We start from the raw sequence: 17,792 nt of genomic DNA, 5'->3' as shown, positions 1-17,792 counted from the left end.
ATGTGGTATAATCACTTAGTTTAGTCCTTAGTGTCAGTAATAAAACAATTAAGCTGGTTACACATGTACATGAAATGCAACAATGCATTACATGAAGTCAACATACAAAATATGCTGCACTTTAACAAGTGTTTAACTTTCACTTCATATACCCAATATATTACCATGTTAATATTACTGTTACTATTCATTATAAGATCATCATCATCATCACTGTGTCTGAAATGCAATGATTTTACAATAGACGTAAGTATAACGTATAACGTTTTTCTATTCTATTCTTTTCTTTTCTTTTCTATTCTGTTATATTATATTATATTATATTACATTATATCAAAATATATTATATTATATTATATTATATTATATTATATTATATTATATTATATTATATTATATTATATTATATTATATTATATTATATTATATTATATTATATTATATTATATTATATTATATTATATTATATTATATTATAACTATGGCCAACAAAGAAAAGTGGTATCATCAAATGTTAATAGCAAATAACCGAAAGTGGACACTTCTTGTAAAAATTAACAGAATTTTTGTTTTGGGGTAGACTTAGTAAACACACTTGGTCATATTAATCTTAAGCACATTAATTGTGGAATGTTTTTAAACCACAAAGACATTGATTCATTGTGTGGCCCTGAGCTCCACTTTCATATTGTAAGGTTTTGGCGTCACAGTGGCGCCGAACACCGACTCATAGTCGGGCTCTCCGGCGTCCTCAGGCCAAATGAACCTGAATTTCCTCAGCAGAGTCACCAGGATGAGGAAGAGCTCCATACGGGCCAAGCCTTCTCCCAGACACATACGAGGACCTGCACAAAACATATGAAACAGTGAAAAAAGTTCCACAATTATGTAAACAAAGAGGAGATGTGCCCATGTGTTGTTGCATTAACTTGATCCAATGTGGAAATATACAGTAAAAGTGACTGCATGTTTGTAAAGGGCATTAGTTCAATGTTTTAATGTTGATGGTGTGTTTTACTGCACCAGCAGAGAAAGGCATGAAGGCATCTGGTTTGACAAACTCCCTCTTATGGTTGAGAAAGTTTTCAGGGTTGAATCCATGAGGAAGCTTCCACTGTCCCTCCTCATTGAGTGCTGATGACAGGTTAGGGATGACTATAGTGCCCTAGGAAAATAAAGTTTTAGAATAATAACATATATACACACCTTGTTGCTCATGTTTCCTATAGGTAAAACCTATCTTACATCTTACCCCCCACCTTAACACATTTTCTCCAGTTCAGCTTTACCCTAATCTAAAAGCTTCTAGATTTGCCTCATTTGAAAGAAAACTGATTGTAACTTTGGTTACAATTTTGTTGCGTTTTCGTCTCTATTTGGTACTTTGTACAAGAAGCTTTTAGAGTTGGGTAATACCAACTGGGGACAGTGTGCTTGGTTCAGGTGAGGGTTAAGAGGTTAATCCAATACTGTTCCATTTTAGATGTGGAGTTAAAGTGTGGCACATAAACAGTACACAGTGTTCTAAGATGACTGTACCAGGTCAACAGTCAACACATTAGTTTGCACATTAGCTTTTGCATTTAAACTTTCTACTTCCTGTCTCTGTCGAGTGCAGACGTGATTTCTTACTGCTCCGAGCTTTCGTGCTGTTTTCCTGCCTCTGCGAGTGTCTTTGTCATTTTTAAGTCCTCCAAATCCATGACACAAGTGGTCGTTTGTCTTATCCCTGAATTACGACCATATAAGACGTCTACTAAAGCTCCCATTGAGGGTATGTACATTACATTTAACCCAATTCAGAAACAACTTTATTTTACGATTCCAAAAGTCAAACGCAAAGAAATGAATCACAATTTTGAAAAATTAGCCTCAATTGCAATATATGTTAGGGCAAATAGCAGTCCCAGGTCTTCAGCCCTGCCACACCTGTGGAGGAACTGAACGTCCAGCTGTGCCAAAGGCTCTCCAAGCGCGCACTGCGCCATTACGCACCACACCTCCCCAACCGCAGCAGCAGCCACAATATAAGTTTGTGATTCATTTCTTTGAGTTTGACTTTTGGAATCGTCGTCAAAGTTGTTCAGATACACTACGTAAAATAAAGTCGTTTCTGAATTGGGTTGAATGTAGGCTTGTGTCGTTTTCTATTGGAGGACAGTCTCTTTTTTCCCCCTGTGGATCCCCTGCTCACTGTCCTACTGAACCCCTAAGCTATGGAATTGATTAACTGGTTTCTCAGCGTAATTAATAAGGTTTTTTCACAACGTGGGGCGACAGAGGAGCTCATCTGCCCTGCCTGGATTTTCACAGCTCGGTTTGAGATGGATGTCTTTTGCTTTTACTTATTTAGACTCTTTACCTGCTTATTGGATTAGGCGCTGCCCTGGATTATCATAAATTTGGAAAGACAGCAGCTTGCAATCAGACCTCGCTGCTGTCCGTGGAAATTAACAAGCACTTTGGAGCATGAAGTGACCAAGTGATGGAATTACACCGGAAAGTAAAACACAACAATGGACTGTTATACGCGACCTGGCAGCTCGCTGTGGAGACGGACAATAGGTGGACTATATTTTGGGAGATAAAGGGATGAACTGTGAGGGGAGCTACCTGCTCTGGAGAACTGAACTTATGCTGAGACCAAGTAAAAGCCAATTAATTATACATTCATGAACTATTACTATAATTAGGGATGCACCGATATCGACACCAGCATCGGGTATCGGGCCAATACCACATGCTTGTACTCATACTGTACTCATTCATGAGGTCCCAATACCAGAAACCAATACCACCTCTCAGCGCACCTCTCAGCTGAGGAGAGAAGATAGCAACAGACTGGAGAATTCTTTAGTGCAAATACAATATTCCACATAGAGCTGACTTTATTACAGACTGCGCTCTCTAAATCAGAGTCTGTGCTGGATTTAACCAGAGCTTAATGTTGTTAGTGCTGCAGCGTCGTCTGCAGTGTTTACAACATACAGGCTAACGTTGCTAACACGCGGCTAGCAGTTTTGGCCATTCTGACGCCGTTTTATGCCCAGGGGTTTATTCATCTGAAAAACTAACCCAGTGACTAAAATGTCCTCAGAAAATCCAAATTAAAGAGATACAACATGTCCGTATTGAGCGAAAATGAGCTGGGGGTCGGCCCGATGTTCCCCGGTCCGATGTTCCCCCGTACCTCGGGGAACATCTGACCCTCCGAACGCCGGAGGGCCCGGTGTTCCCCGACTGCGCTTTGCCTTTACAATTAAAGTCCTGCTGTAAACTCTTTTAACCGATGCAAGCAGTGAACACGCGCCCCGCCTCTCTCTTCACCGCTTGGTACAGAGCGGCCCTGTGCGCGCAGATAAAGGAGCAACAGGCGGCCTGGTTTCGCTCATAACTAGCCTACTGATTAGGCTACTTTATAACATAGCCTACTATAAGTCTTGTAGATCTCGCATTGTAACAGCCTACAACATTTTTGTACAACCTCAGAATAAGAACGTGTCGCAGTTCAGACAAGAAAAGTAAAATTAGCAACACCAAACTCACCCACAGCCGCTTTTCTTTTTTGTAAACAGGTCTCCCCCCGTTTATCCTCGCAACCTGCTTGATTGGTTTTTTTCTTGTGATTGTCCGTGAGCCCCAGCGTAGTCCATCACGCGGCGTGCGGAGAGCCAAGTGCAGCGGCTCATGCCATAGCCGCTCCTAACTCTCAGCAAGTCTTTTCTGATGGCTGCACTCCAGCCTTATACACATTAAATTAGGGGTCTTTTTAGGAATGGGGCAACATGCATTGCGTCCTCACTACTCTCCTAGTGCCGCCGCCTGTCATGCGCGCATTACGCACTGTGCTTTGGCCATCAGACGCTCTGAGAGGCACCACTGAGGCCACTGAGACTGAATGACGTTGAACTATATTTGCGCCGCTATTTTTTGACATGAAAACGATCCATAGCCTATATTAAATGAGAACGTTGAGGAAGCGCAGCAAAGGAAAAGTGATCGGGGCTTATGGCACAATTACGCGGCATCACGTGTGGACCTGTGAACACCCAATTTTGTCCAAGCCCACCCCACGGTCCTGATCATTCAGTGTTCACTGCCTCTCCCAGGACAGAGACATCTGCGCGGTCTGTACCTTTGTCTGCAGGACGCGCACATCTGGCTGTCTCTGTGCAGATGCTGCATCGTGTACCAGTTCCTTGTGCCTCGACATGTCATCCCTGCTTGCACCCTCCGCTGTGACCGGCTCCAGAGAACACTACAGGCTAACGTAGTGTTGGGGCATGAGTAGCCTACTTATATTTGCTGATGATTGTTTTAGTTTTGCCTGATGAATGAAGAGCGCTGCATTATGCCTGTGCGTAAGTCTACCCTGATCGCATGCAGCGTTGGCACTTGTATTGACGGGGGAACATCGGACCCGGGGAACATCGGTGCGCACCCGAAAACGCTGTAGCGACTACACACGAGAAAATCTACATGGAGCTGAAGTAAAGACGAAAAGAGACAATTTAAAGTGCATATGACAGGTTGTAAAGTTTTGTCATTCTTCTTGATTAAGATAATAGCTGTTTTAAGGAAAATATCACAGTTTTACACCCATAAAATATAAGTTTGTGGAGACAGTATGATTAAAAAGTCAAAACTTTGGCTGAATTTGTCCTTAGCAACACCTTAGCAACAGTAGAACGCTTTTCAGTGGTGTCGACGTAGAAGAAGGTATGTACACTGAAAAGACAGCAGATGGCGCTCTTATTTACATGTATTCGGTTGTGTTTTTCTGATTTTTTGAGAAGGGGATAGCTGCAGACCCGGAGCTGAGACAGAAATACCGTGAAGCGAATCCACCGTGATAGTGCGCCCTCTCCTGGTAAAGACGGATAGCCTATACGACGGTATTAGGTCTTGGGAATATTGATTTTGATCAACTCAACGTATTTGAGTAGACTTTAACCGAGTTATTTCATTTTTTGATTTCTTGTGAACCAATTTTGAAATCGTAGATGCGTAGTTGTAAATTAGTAAAAACAATTAAAACAAATCCCAATTACATGCTACCCAAAAAATGCAATTGCAGGCTGTAAAGTAAATATATAATTTATTCATAATGATGTAGCTATTAAGGGTACCTTTTACTTTCTGTGGCAAATTATTGCATATTTTAATTGTAAAGAATCTTGGCAAGGAACGAGTTTTATCCTATAAATAAAAAAAATCCTATAAATAAAGGACAAATATAATTAAAAAAAAAAGCTTTGGCACCATTATTAATGGCACATTGTTGCATGTATCATTCCAGACTAGTTTTGACCGTATTATTATTATTGTCATTATTAGCCCAGAATTACAACATTTGAGTTTTACACATTAATGTGTAAACATCAGTGTTGATCTTTTTTTTGTGAAGTTGAGGAATTCAACAGAAAGATGCTGCTGAATTTAGGAAACAGGGAAGACCCTGAAGGTACAAATTGTATTTTTTACTTTGTTATTGCATCTGCAAGCTAACATTATTAACCCAATGATTTCTCTCCTTTCTTTACTGATTACAGCAATGGCCGGTTACCACAATAAACATTTTATTTTGTTTCAAATTATTGTCTCTATCCCTTATTGAACAAATGAAGGCACTGTCCTACAAAATACAATGAAATATTGGAGTAAAACATGCAGTTTTAATTTCATAAAATAACCCAAATAATAGTATATGTAAACTAAGTTACATGTCAACACTAAATTACACGTCTTTACCAGCAGAGGGCCCACTATCACGGTGGATTCGCTTTTCAAGATATTTCTGTCTCGGCTCCGGGTCTGCAGCTATCTATTATTGGAGATTTTTCGGAGATTTTTGATCAGATTTTATGGCTAGCTATGAACAGATGTCATGTTTGCACCAATATATTGGTAATTTACTTCAAATTATTGTAAGCTATTGTGTGTGTGGAGTCATTATTTGTATAAAATGCACTTCTAGTGGAGTTTTCTTCAGCTCAGGTGTAGCTTTTTTTTTTTTTTTTTTTACTTTATAATGTTCATTAAAAGGTTGCATATATGAACATGCAGCTTATTTAGTTTCTTTTTAATATATTTATTTTTTGCGAAGTTTGTTCTGCGCAGGAAATTAGCTCCTCCTTCACTTTCCTGCATCAAAACAAAAACATCCACCATGCTGACAGGACACACGTGCATCGGCATTTTGAGGAACAGCGGAACAACAGGACTATGTGCACACAAGAACTTTATTTGCCCGCGGAACTATTACGCTTTTCTGTATCCGTCCATCCATACCAGGATGGAGATTTTAGCTGCGTGTGGAGTATATATTTCTATGTGTGGAGCAGAGGCGAGCCTACACTGTGGCTAAGGAGACGATATTTTCCAAAACTTGGACATTATTTATGGGATACTTTGAGGACTTTTGAAGCATTTACACACAATAGAGGAGCGATGTCTGTGTTTGGTGAGTACTGTAAGTTTTTGTTTTTCTGCATGTTAAGTGAATCAACAAGTGGCTATAAGATACTGCTGCTTTGTGGTGGTTAGCTTCTTAGCTTGTTTAGGGAACATTTTAACATGAATCTTGAATGCAATTGTGTTAACTATGTATCTGTGAAAATGTAGTCTAATGTGTCATGCACTTTAAGTAACCATCTCAATACTATTGTTAAATAAAAATACATAAATGAATAAAGCACAGGCATTGGGGAGCTTTCAGACATGGACTTTTCTGTCTATGATGGACAGTGCAATAAAACTTAAAAACTATGTTGAATGAAAATAAAATAAATTAAAGTCGCAAGCAGCGATGGAGGCCCTCGCCCCGGGGCACTCCCCCCTTGCGACCATTTTGCTCGCTCTCGTCCCTTGTGACCACCTCTGCTTGCTCTCATCCCTTGCAACCACCTCCGCTCGCTCTCGTCCCTTGTGACCACCTCCGCTCGCTCTCGTCCCTTGCAACCACCTCCGCTCGCTCTCGTCCCTTGCGACCACCTCCGCTCGCTATCGTCCCTTGTGACCACCTCCGCTCGCTCTCGTCCCTTGCAACCACCTCCGCTCGCTCTCGTCCCTTGTGACCACCTCCGCTCGCTCTCGTCCCTTGCAACCACCTCCGCTCGCTCTCGTCCCTTGCGACCACCTCCGCTCGCTCTCGTCCCTTGCAACCACCTCCGCTCGCTCTCGTCCCTTGTGACCACCTCCGCTCGCTCTCGTCCCTTGTGACCACCTCCGCTCGCTCTCGTCCCTTGTGACCACCTCCGCTCGCTCTCGTCCCTTGCAACCACCTCCGCTCGCTCTCGTCCCTTGCAACCACCTCCGCTCGCTCTCGTCCCTTGTGACCACCTCCGCTCGCTCTCGTCCCTTGCAACCACCTCCGCTCACTCTCGTCCCTTGTGACCACCTCCACTCACTCTCGTCCCTTGCAACCACCTCCGCTCGCTCTCGTCCCTTGTGACCACCTCCGCTCGCTTTCGTCCCTTGCAACCACACTCTCTTGCTCTTGCCCAAACCTGCTCTCTCCACTGCCTCACACCCAACCTGGGGTCTCATTTATAAAACTGTGCGTGAAACTCTGCCTATGAGAGTCCGTACGAGCAAAACCCAAACTTCACGTACGGAGAAAAAAAATGAGATTTATGAAAACCTCCGTACGTGCAGCACCACGTAATCTCCCCTTCACTGATTCCACCTGGAGCAGAAATGTGCACACATGACCCCTCCTCAGGACACGCCCCCTGCACGCCTCCATTACACCATATAAGGACATGCCAAGTAACTTTTGAATGAGATTTACCTAAACATGAAGCGATAATGAGAGGGTTTTACCGAGACACTGGGGGCAGAGAGGGAGGAGCCTCACACCGCAGCAGTGACAGCAGAGGCCGGGTGGATCTTTACTCACATGTTACCGTTTTCTCAGAAAGTATTTGTAGAGTGCAGTGTCTAATCAATAAAACTTTTGGAAAAACACTTTAAGAACATAAAGAAGAGCCTTTAGACGCTGATTGTGATATTTGCCAGTGCCATTCACGGAGCTCAAACTTCCTGAAACTACAGAATAAGCTTCTAATCACTCGGATATTGTTTCTTGAGCTCACTGTACGTGTAGTCAGGGTTGGGGGGTGAGGCAGCGGTTCGCTTTGGGCGTGAATGTGGAGCAGATTCCGGGTGGTGAGAGAGAGAGAGGGGGAGGTTTTGGAGCTGCAGCGTGTAATTACGCAGCCTCTCTGAATGGACTTGTGCCTTGGACCAGCCCTCAGGGCGGTCTCTGCAGGAGTTCAGACTATGGTTAAAACGGTTCTGTTCGGATCCTTCCTGCTTCCCGCTCTGAGGAGGCGGCAGCGTGCTCCGGTGTCCGTGCATGAGCGTACATGAGCGTGCACGTCTTTGACAAATCTGTTCGTAATCTGTGACGCGAAGTATAAGAACAAAATATTTAAACACTTTACTCAAAGCCTATGGTTTAATTATTATATTTTTATTACCAATCAGTTCTGATGACTAAGGTGATGATTAAATAAAGAAGAAAGCTCAGCGGTTTAAAATGTGCACAAAACTTAATTTCCTCAGTGTGACTTCCCCTCGCTACTTTCCCTCGCCTCTCCTCGCATCTGTGCAGCGTTTCTGAAAAGTGCGGACTGCGTACGACAGATACAAACCTAGTGTGGTGGTGCGTAATGTTTCACGTTCAGTTTGATTTCTATAAATACCACCTTTGGCGCAGAACAGTTCATAAGGAAGGTTTTGGCCTCCTTTTGTCCGTACGTGAGCTTTATAAATGAGGCCCCGGGTCTCACTCTTGCGCCAGCAACAAAAGAGAAAGCACTAGAAAAGTGTCAAGGCCATACTTGAACTGGCAACCTCCTACACCATAGATAAGTGCACAATCACTGAGCTGTAGCTCCATGCTAATTGTGGCTTGATGTGGGCTACTCTTCTCTACATTATCGGGCCGAAGTTCATTTCCAGCGCGCCACCGGAGGAGAGAGGTCATTTCAGGTCATGTCCCCCCCATATATTTCCCCGATTGTTTTTGACATTTTCCCCAGTGTTGCCTCAATTGTTTCCTTACTATCCCCCATTTCTTTTTCTTTAGTGCAGCATATTTTGAAATAATTCTTTCCCCATTTTTCATAAGGGTGGGACAATAGGCGGCGATTAAAAAAAGAAAGAAAAAAGAAAAAAAGAGTTAAGGTCAGAATTGATCCTGCAGTCTCATGGTGGGAAGTTCAGGCTATTTTACCAGGGCTTCAGCCCCGGATGTTTTCACTCTAGCCCCAAATCAAATTTGATGGACAGATTTTTTTTTACGTGCGCAAAATTACATATGTTGTATTGTGCACCTGTGTCCCCAACCCGTGGCTTGTCATCCCCACAGCAATGTTCATGACCTGTGCGAGCAGAATGAGTTGGTGGATCATTTATCAATAGTTTGAAAGTATTTTTTTACCCAGACGCAAAAGAATCGGCAAGACACACGTGTCCCCCCTCTCTCTCTGGGCCTCCTCTCTCCGCTGTGACCGCGGCTCCAAAGAACACAACTACAGCAGATTAGCCTATCGAGCCATCGAACCTATATTTGCTGATGTTTGGTTTAGGTTTTGCCTCATGAACAGAGAGTCCATGCCTGTGCGTAAAGTCTGCCCTACGGGCCGCGTTGGCACAGGGTTCTTTAGACTACTCCTCTTCCTCTTGGTTCTCATTAAATACAGGCTGTATTTTTATCAACTGCATGAATATAACAGCGACGCAAATACTGATCAATGCCATTCACAGTGGCCTAGGTCGGAGCGTTTGATAGCCAAAGCATGTGCATCATGTGCGTAACAGCAGGCGGCGGCACTGGGAGAGGAGTGAGGACGCCCCGCGCGCGAAATTTGTATCAGCCCACCTGCTTTACTCGCTGCCCACTTACCAATTAGACCCTATCGCCGCTATTGTCATAGTGTAAAAGGCTCTGACACATGTCACGGTTAGTATAGGTATAGGTTGTACAGTTGAGAACATTCGGAGAGCAATGCTGGAGGCGAAACTGGCCGAAACACAAAGCAAAAGCTGCGATAAACAACATGATTTGGACTTACCGGTGAAGTAGCATACATGATCATGACACAGTATTTCCTCTCCAGCTGTTCGATAAACCGAAGAAATGGTCCTACTAAATAATAATAAATAAATAAATGGCATCAGCACAATTCTAATATAACTGCTCTTAAACTTTACTTAAGGAAATGTACATGAGTAAATTAACTAATTACAAACCAATCTGCTGGGGAAAAAAAGTACGAATGTTGAAGAAAATGCCTTGTACTCGTATCGGTATTCGGTATCCGGTATCGGCAAGTACTCAAATCAAAGTACTTGTACTCGTATCGGTTTTAGAAATGGTATCGGTGCATCCCTTACTTTAATACTTCTCTTCCTCCTGAGAGAGGAGGTTTAAGCAGCTGGACTGCCTATCTCTCCAATGCCAACACACATAATGGATTGTGAACAACTGCACACACATACCGCCTCCCTAACCACGCCCCTGTCGTTCCGCGTCTGCCTCATCACGTTACCTCTCCACTATAGCTCCAAACGAGGTCAAGATAGTTGCTATTTAAAGGGGCTAGATGCAAGTTGGCCATTTTATACTCACTACAGCCACCTCAGGTCATACTTGTAACTGCACCTTCTATATTAAGCTCGTGCATGACGGCAATTCGGACCCGAAGTAACAACTTTTTGAGTGACAGTTCAGGATTTTAGAGGCAGTTGTGGTGAACAGGTCTGGGTTCATAATGCACCATAGGGCATGGCTGGAACATGTAGGGGGAGGTCGGGCTGAAACAACTTAGCGATTAATCGACAACTAATCGATTACTAAAAAAGTTGTCAACTATTTCAGTAATCGATTAATCGTTTTCTAGCAAACACAGACTTGTACATTATAAATTTCATTAATGTCTGTCTTTGTCTCGTCCAATCAGAAAGCAGAATTAGAACAAAGAGCCTCCTACAAACGTCTACTTTTAGTTTACTCCATCAACATGTCCTCAAGTGGCGCCACTTTAGCTTATGTGATAAAAAAAAATGAAGAAATACAATTTCCATGCACCTTTCACAGCCAAGCGATTAATCGATTAATCGTAAAAATAATCGGTAGATTAATCGATTACCAAAATAATCGTTAGTTGCAGCCCTTGGGGGAGGAACATACTTAATTTTAACATTTTCCCTTTAAATATGGTTACGTGAAGTGCTACACTACAAAAGTATAATTACACAAAATTAAACAATGTGGATTTTCTAAGCAGATTAAAGGGGAAGCGTAGTAATACCAGGAGTAGTTTGGCGTCTGCACAGTAAAGTGAAGGTATTACTGTGCAAATTTCGAACTACTCCTGGTATTATTACGCCTAAACTAATTGTGCCGCCGTGAGATGGAAATCAACAAACATAAATTGATGTCTTAACTTACATCCATCCATCCATCCATTTTCTTCCACTTGTCCGTTGGCAGGTCATGGGGGCAGCTGTTGGAGCTGCCCAAATCACATTGCACCAGCCCCTTATGGCTCCCCCTGCAGGTGGTGGGTTCACAGAAGGACGGCCTCACAATTCTCAGGCCTGTTGGTCTCTCATAAGGGGCTTCTGAATCGCTCTTTGTCTGACCCGTCACTTAGGACCAGTTTGCCATGAGAGACCCTACCAGGGGCACGAAGTCCCCGACAACAGAGCTCCCAGGATCATTCAGGTGCTCAAACCCCTCCACCACATCAAGGTCGCGGTTCCAGGAGGGGTCTTAACTTATAGTAACATATTAACTTACTAGCTGAGACCCGGCCTTCGGCCGGGCCTTGCTAGTCTCCACATTTGATATTCTGAGATTGTGAGTGATTACAAAGAAATGTCCAACCCGTCACACAGTTCAGCTGTAGACCAGTGGTTCCCAACCCATTCCAGAAACTATGGCCAATGAGTAAAAGAATGAAGGCAAAAAACAATTTCAAACAAACTGCAATTGGAGTGTTTGATGCAGCCGTACTCCTTTCTTATAAAGTACGACAATATTTTCGCTAAACTCGGGGAACAGGATTCAAGAGACAGTGGAATAATTATGGATAAATATTAGGGGTTCAGCTTTAACGGTTTGGTTCACGGTGCAGGACCCGTGGTTTGGTCCATCACGGTAGTGTACAATAAAAAAATTAATGAGTAGGTTTTGAACTGAAATAGCCTAATGATCGTTATTAGACAGTATTTATAACCTTACAATAAAATTGGCAATGCTTTCAAAGCTGCTTTAGAATAAAATGTACCTCTGGGCTCACAATACGTGAAAGCAAAATAGAAAACAAATGGTACAGCAGCAAAGAAAAAAAAGAAAGAAAAAAAACTACGCAGTGCATGCGCTCGTTAAGTTGTAGTTTCATTTTCGCTTGTACTCACACGGAGGATATATCAGTCGGAGCAGCGCGTTTGATTAGAGGCTTGTGTTTGAGCAGGTTTTGGGCACGCACGCACACGCACACAGACACACACGCACACATCGCCCTGTTTGGATGCGCACGCACACATACATACACACACGCACGAACACACACACACGCGCGCACACACACATCGCCCTGTTTGGATGCGCGCACACGCACGGCAGTCAGATCTCGTGCACGCGCGTTTTTGTGACAGCGGGTTGTCCTCGGACAGCAGCACCACCAACCACGCACGCACTCAGTACTGTCGCCAGGCTTCCTGGTGTTCCCAAACGGTCTCCCATCCCAGTCCTAACCAGGCCCTTCCCTGCTTAGCATCCGAGGAACGGTCTCCCATCCCAGTTCTAACCAGGCACTTCCCTGCTTAGCATCCGAGGAACGGTCTCCCATCCCAGTTCTAACCAGGCACTTCCCTGCTTAGCATCCGAGGAACGGTCTCCCATCCCAGTTCTAACCAGGCACTTCCCTGCTTAGCATCCGAGGAACGGTCTCCCATCCCAGTTCTAACCAGGCACTTCCCTGCTTAGCATCCGAGGAACGGTCTCCCATCCCAGTTCTAACCAGGCACTTCCCTGCTTAGCTTCAAAGTCGGTATGGGAAATAAACATGGCGGCGCCCAGGCGGCGGCCATTGAGATAGCGTTTTCTATAATAGATAGCAAAATTAAGAAACCTTTTGTAATATGAACATTGCCCGCCTGTCATTTCACATCATAACAAACCTTGTACTTTGTCAGTCTGTAAATCTCCGGGTGAAACTCCTGGGGTGGCGTTGTGGCGTTTAAAGGACTTTTTAGAGCTTTTAGCCATGTTGTTATGCTATTTCCTTATCATAAACACCCCCAAAGTGTTTTTTGGCTTCATTCACACAATTCTCTAGCCTGGCTAACACCAGACTAAAATCACAAGTGATATTTAGTCTGGGTACCACCAATTCATTTTCTCGTAGGAGAGGTGTGGTTTACGATCGTCCATACTCGTTTATTGGGCGATACGGAAAAAAAAAAAAAGTCTATCATGCGTCTGCACGTAGCCATAGCCAATCGTATCATCGTATGAGATGACGTATGACGTACCCGCTGTAAACTTTTGAGCTAAAATTTGTAGAACAGGGTGCGGCCCGGGGGCCAAATGCGGCCCTCAGACTAATTTTTGGTGGCCCTCTGCCTTTATGCTGAATCGGGACACATCATCAGAGATAGTCCTTTTTATTTGAAATGTAATAATTCCACACAATTCTAACCTAACAACTAACCTTTTACTGTGAGACAGAGCTGGCATGAAGGTTTTGAGCAGAAATAAAGGTGTGGGGCGCAATTTAAACCTCTGCTAGTCAAAGGTTTTGCGGCACTAACTACCGATCTATGGCCCTTCACCCTGTGTACGCTTCAGTATGCAGCCCCCCATGAAAAAAGTTTGGACACCCCTGATTTAGAACAAGGTCTAAAGCTTGATCGAAAAATACCATCGTGTCTGCTGGTGTCATGTTGGATCCGTAAATACACTTTTTTTTTTTAAATCTGTAAATAAACTACAAGCTTCCGTATATCGAATAGCGCGTCATCGTCTTGCCGTCCCTCCTCGTTCTGTGATTGGTTCCCAAATCCATGCGAAAATTTCGGCCATGGTCCCCAGGCTGCTGTGCAGTTCAAAATGATTCGAGCGCACACAGCAGCATGGTGTTAGCCAGGTTAGCAATTCTCAGCAATCCTCCTGAATCCTGCTCTCTGAGCAGCTGCTCCGCCCTCTCCTGGTAAATGACTGACGTGCTCAGTTGTGTCGTCACAGTGGAATGGAAGTGCTCGGCGTCTGTACTTGTAATGCCTTACAGCATGATTTTAATTTGTAAAACAGCGTTTTCATTATTTCTGTCGTAAGAGAGAAACAAAGATAAAAAAAAGGATGTGCCCGAGGTGCTTCCAGGTCAGCTGGAGCCAAGACAAACACGTCCCCTGAGCGTCTGAACAGATAAGTCATGTTTGCGCTGCAGCTGTGAAGATGGAGCTCGTTGTAACTTACTCTGGACACACCTGTTCTTTTTTCTTACCTAACGATGATGTCACGGAGAAAAAGAAGCGCGTTTGGCTACGAGGACGAGAGTTTGTTCAACCTTCCTATAGAAGCCTCTTCTTTAGGAAGGTTGAATAAACTCCCGTCCTCATAGCCAAACGTCCAAAGTTGTTTTTTTCTCCGGGATTTAGCGACTATCACCAAAATAGTGTTTTTCTGTGACTGTCTCTTGATGGATGTTTGGTGAACCTTCGCCAGAATCAAAGTGGATTAACTTTTATAACCAACGTGAATCCCACGTAAACAGCGATGGACCAGAGTGGTGAGTCAATCCAAACGCGTGTTAGCTCGTGTGTTAGCCATTTTTGAAGCTGTGTTGCAGATGTCAACTCATTATAACTGCATCGTGAAGTAACTTCACTTATTGCTGTTTATTTATATTACAGTAAAGTTGTACGTGCGGAGAGAGGGGGCGGAGTTAACTGAATCGAAGCGTTTTGTCTTCCGGGTTTGAAAAATACCTCCAGAAAACACATATATTTATCACAAAAATGAGTACTCCATAATGGTAGAGGTACAATAGATCATATAAATGCCTATACTTAACTTTGGAATGGCTAAAATAGCATGATACAGATCCTTTAAAGCTAAAGTAATATCAAAGTTAACCCTTGCCACATAAGCAAGGAAGTAAGGAAATAGTGATTGGCAACTGTTGGTACACACCAACTGGAGACTAGGATTAATGGTCAAAAAGATAATAATATATTATAAAAAATAATCTCAATGATAAAACAGAAATACTCTTACTTACTTTAGGAATGGAGTATCCCATCAGCTCTGTGTCTCTAGTGGTTGTGTGGAAAAGACTGAGTGGGAGAGTGTCCGCTATTCTCTGACTTTCATGCACCACAGCCTGACAAAGCATCAGTGAGTTATGAAAATGGACAAGAATTAAACAGTCACTATGCAGCAAATTTGTGGAGACTAATTCTACCTGGACATACGGCATGTTGTGTCTGTCTTCAAAAGCAACAAAGTCCTTTCCTTTCAGAACTTGATCAATCTCCTGTTGACAGCGCTCTGCATACGAAAAAGACAGATAACATTTGCTCACTCAGAAACTCACTTATCTGTTATCATACCCTGGATGCGAGGCTTAGTCATGAGGTAGAGGAATGCAGTGAGCAGTGTGTTGGACGTGGTATCTGTCCCCGCAGCGTGAAGATTGAGACATGACATCAACAATTCTTCAGGAGAAAATGATGTGCCGTCACAAACTCTCTGTTCAAATGTAATGAATATTCAATTATTTGTCATCCGTTCCAGTCCCTACAAAGGCTCTCTGTACAGACAACCTTATCCATTTCATCCAGGTAGCAGTCCACAAAATGCCGAGGCTGCCCTGGCACTCTGGTCTTCTCGTGCTCATTTATTATTGACGAGGTCATGACTTTTAATTTCTAAGACACAAAAACACAAGAGGCAATGAATCAGAAATATGTGGAATAACTGGTTTTACAGAAACATTTTGGGTTTATTGGAGAGACTGACCTCCATTATCTGAAACCCTTTGGTGAAAGGTAAAGGCAAGAAGCGCACCCAGAAAGAAGAATTATAGACCTGCAAGAAAAAACAATGACCAACACAATACACCAATATGTTTATGATTTTCAATATATTTAAATAGAAATGGAGGCTTACAAAAGCCCAGGGTCCGTTCATTTGCTTGTTAACCTCTGAGAAACCGGCCACATACTTTTTCATGAATTCATCCCCATAGTCAAATCGTTTCCCGAACAAAACCAGGCAGATCACATTGGAGGCAATGTTATGAAACATAACTTGAGCCTTCAGAGACTTTCCTGAGCAACAACAAATATACATTTGTAGTTCTTCTTGGCACTTAAATGGCAACTATATGAAGAATAAATCAGTTTACCTGTGTTTTTCTCCAGATCATTGATAGTGATTTGTAGCTCTTCCAGAATCCTCTGCTCCATAGACTGTTTGCCCAAACCAAAGTTTCTCATGGTCATCAAGGAGAAGCGACGGTGCTCTTTCCATTTATGACCATAATCAGCTACAATTACACCTGCACGCACATATTAGTATCAGTAGAAATAATTAACATGGATTTTAATTGGACAATAACAACATTCCTACATTTACAGTTACCTCTATCCTCTACAATCGCATTGACGTACATGTCCTTAGGTCGTCCTGCGAAGTCCACAGCCTTGTTCACCAGAGCCTCCTTTAGAGCCTTGGTCCCACTCACCACCACCACAGCGCTGTGTCCTATGTACAGGCTGTAGACGTTTCCATAAGTCCTCCTCAACTGGAAGTAAGACAAAGTAATTAAATAGGTGAGATTTAATCACTGATGCTAACACATGTATCCATACTCGTTTATTGGGCGATACGAAAAAATAAAAAAGTCTATCATGCATCTGCACGTAGCCATAGCCAATCTCATCGAATGCAATTTCTCCATCTGTGAGATCAATAAAGTATCATCTTATCTTATCTTATCTTGAAACGTCCTGAAAGCATAGACTGATATGCACAAAAGTCACCCAAAAGTAAAGTATACTGACCGTTTCAAGGTACTTCAAAGGGTGGTTCACAGTCAAGTTGAGTACATTTCCCAAAATTGGCAGTGCAGCGGGTCCAGGAGGGAAGTTTTTGGGCCTTCGAGACCTGAACTGAACCAACAAGAAGCAGAAACATACCCACAACAGCAGCAGAGAGACGAACATGATAAGACCAGAGAGAGATAAGAGAATGGAGAAACATTTGCTTAAATAAAGGATTACATAGGAAGTACAAAGTTTAGTAGTTTGTGTAGCCACGCCTCCAATGATAGTGGATTTTGCTTTGATGCAAAAAAGCAAGCCTAAAGGATTCACTGAATCAGTTCCAGATAAACATTCTTGTGGTACCAGATTTTAAACCTTAAAAGTAGATGATAATGCGTCCACTGTCATTGATGGTGTAAAGATAAACCAAATATTTACCTCAGCCAAGTAATTGTATGGGGCTGCTTACCTTCAAAACAATTAAGGAGAAGTAATAGGTGCTGTAAAAAGTTCCTTTTTTATTATTATTATTTTGTTGTTGTTATTATTATTATTATTATTATTATTATTATTATTATTATTATTATTATTATTATTATTAATAATAATAATAATAATTCCGTTGTCCTCATATTCTGAACCAAAGACAATATTTGTAAAAAAAATGTGTACAGCTGACATGGGACTATGAATAAAGGTAACATTTCACTTGTTGTTTGTTAATG

General features: G+C 42.6%; 1 protein-coding gene across 1 annotated transcript; it reads right to left on the bottom strand.

The window, feature by feature from the left end:
- Positions 1 to 566: 566 nt before the first annotated feature.
- Positions 567 to 17,505, bottom strand: LOC306971095 (cytochrome P450 2J6-like). The gene is made up of 10 exons (XM_079567240.1): positions 17,086 to 17,505; positions 16,664 to 16,826; positions 16,428 to 16,580; positions 16,040 to 16,350; positions 15,844 to 15,948; positions 15,631 to 15,769; positions 15,483 to 15,568; positions 15,300 to 15,401; positions 1,024 to 1,165; positions 567 to 845 (listed from the first exon to the last, which is right to left on the bottom strand). Exons 1-10 carry the CDS (start codon positions 17,245 to 17,247, stop codon positions 658 to 660), a joined length of 1,551 nt encoding a protein of 516 aa, XP_079423366.1. The 5' UTR covers positions 17,248 to 17,505; the 3' UTR covers positions 567 to 657.
- Positions 17,506 to 17,792: the final 287 nt, after the last annotated feature.

This window comes from Gobius niger (genome assembly GCF_951799975.1).
Source record: "Gobius niger genome assembly, chromosome: 12".
Lineage (NCBI taxonomy): Eukaryota > Metazoa > Chordata > Actinopteri > Gobiiformes > Gobiidae > Gobius > Gobius niger.
This window is presented reverse-complemented; position numbering and strand designations above follow the sequence as displayed.